At 53.8% G+C, this 2,346-nt stretch overlaps 1 protein-coding gene across 1 annotated transcript in view; it reads right to left on the reverse strand.

The window, feature by feature from the left end:
- Nucleotides 1-2,346, reverse strand: part of KIF9 (kinesin family member 9) — a 34,543-nt gene that overhangs the window by 19,100 nt on the left and 13,097 nt on the right. Inside the window, exons 8-9 of the mRNA XM_014540501.1 lie at nt 1,107-1,254; nt 6-70 (exon numbers count right to left, since the gene is read on the reverse strand). Coding sequence (XP_014395987.1) covers nt 6-70; nt 1,107-1,254 — 213 coding nt within the window. The remainder of the gene's footprint in view (nt 1-5; nt 71-1,106; nt 1,255-2,346) is intronic.

The raw sequence follows: 2,346 nt of genomic DNA on the forward strand, positions 1-2,346 counted from the left end.
CGTACCGTCTCGTCCAGCTGGGCGGCTTCGCCGTAGATGTTCGTCACCAGGACCATGTTGCAGTTTCCCCCTGCAGGAGGCGGGACACGCAAGCCCATGAATCCTTTGAGGCTGGGGGGGTCGGTTATGAATAGAACGCGTGTGTGCCCTCCATGTCCACATGTTAGAGTCCTAGCTCCCCAGGTGGTGGTGTTTGGAGGTGGGGCTTTGAGAAGGTAATTGGGTGTAGATGAGGTCACGAGGGTGGGGAACAGCAGAGGAGAGACTGCGTAAGGCCGGGAGGGGCAGGGGCAGGGGCAGGTTTTGCTCATAGTCGCACTCAGTTAATCACCAGACACCGCCCTGGCTGGTTTGGCTCAGTGGATAGAGCGTCAGCCTGGGGACTGAAGGGTCCCAGGTTCGATTCCAGTCAAGGGCACATGCCCGGGGTTGTGGGCTCAGTCCCCAGTGGGGGGCGTGCAGGAGGCAGCCAATCGATGGTTCTCTCTCATCATTGATGTTTCTATCTCTATCTCTCCTTCTCCCGTCCTCTCTGAAATCAATTATATATATATATACATATATAAAATAACCAGACACCAATGACTGTGTCATTAGGCCCAACCCAAAACCTGGGGACACAGGGATGACAAGACACCGCCCTCACCCCGTCGGGGAGACTGTGGGGGAAGGAAGGACGTCCTGGGAGAGGCCACACTGGGCCCTGGAGGTGACGAAGGCTCTGCCAGCGGGTTTAGGGATGAGAGGGATGCGGAGGTGTTCCCAGGAGAGGCCAGAGCTTAGGCCCGGCTTCTGGGAGTGAACAGGGTGACGTGCTGTAGGCGAAGGGAGAGGCACTAGGCGTGGTTCTGTGAAAAGGCTGCACGAGGCTCATGCCACCGGGAAGGGGCAATTCTATGATCACAGCCCTGGCCGGTGTGGCTCAGTGGATAGAGCGTCAGCCTGGGGACTGAAGGGTCCCAGGTTCGATTCCTGGTCAGGGCCCAGGCCCAGGTTGCAGGCTCCATCCCCAGTGGGGGGCGTGCAGGAGGCAGCCGATCCATGATTCTCTCTCATCACTGACCTTTCTACCCCCTCTCCCTCCCCCTGCACCAGCGGGCCCTCACCCAGCGAGTCCTTGAGGGCGTGGGTGAGCTTGCACTGCCGGAAGGGGATGTGGTCCCGCTTCTGGTCCCCGAGGGCGACGATGGCCTGCTCCAGGAAGGACAGCGACTTGTTGATGTAGGTGGCTTCCTTCAGGACCCGGCCCTCGGACTGCAAACCAGAGTCGGTTCCGCTTCAGACCCAGGGAGAGGCGGCCCCGCCAAGAGCACAGCAGGCCTGGCCCGCGGAGCCTCCCTCAGGGTCAGGGGCTGTGCTCCACCTGGGCCCGCTGCTGCCCACACGCGGCGGATCCCGCATACAAGCACCCGTGGTGCTTGCGGACGTGAACACCGTGTGGACATTCATGTAAGAACTGAGTGTACGTGTGGGTGTTTGTGCAGTCGGAGCGCCCACACGAACGCACAGAGAACGCTCATCCCAATACACTGGCGAAGGCTTGTTGTTGTTGTTAACTTTTTTTTTCATGTATTTGTCCACTTGGACATTTTAACATACCTTTTGAAGTTGCATATGTTAATTTACAATGTTTCAAATGAGAATTTTAACCAGCTAATGACAATACTCCTTCATATACATGAGTAAAAAAGACTTTAATACACGCTACCTGGCTCGTGGGCCACTCTGCTAAGTTTTGGGTAGGGGAGAGTGTATTATCCAAACCACAATCAGAGAGGGTCGAAGCCTGAGTCTCCCTTACCACAGAGCTGAAATGGAGACCAGATCCTACTACCCTCAGGCTAAGCAACTTTCTTTTTTTTAACTTGTCAATCACGGTTGACATTCGATATTATTTTATATTAGTTTCAGCTGTGTGCTCTAGTGAATACTTATGCTAATACATTTATACAAATATTTCAGATGAAATACTCATGCAAACACTCCTGTGAACACTCACACTCACTCAGAGAAAAGCTAATCACGTACTGAGCGCCAGGCTCCTTGTTAAGAATTTAGAGGCTACGCCCTGGCCTGTTTGGCTCAGTGGATAGAGCGTCGGCCTGTGGACTGAAGGTCCCGGGTTCGATTCTGGTCCAGGGCACATGCCCAGGTTGCAGGCTCCATCCCCAGTGGGGGACATGCAGGAGCCAATCAATGACTCTCTCTCATCATTGATCTTTCTATCTCTCTCTCCCTCTCCCTTCCTCTCTGAAATCAATAAAAATATATTTAAAAAAAAAAAAAGAATTTAGAGCAGTGGTTCTCAGCCTTGGCTGCACATTAGAATCACCTGGGAATCTTTTT

This window comes from Myotis brandtii, unplaced genomic scaffold, assembly GCF_000412655.1.
Source record: "Myotis brandtii unplaced genomic scaffold, ASM41265v1 scaffold246, whole genome shotgun sequence".
Lineage (NCBI taxonomy): Eukaryota > Metazoa > Chordata > Mammalia > Chiroptera > Vespertilionidae > Myotis > Myotis brandtii.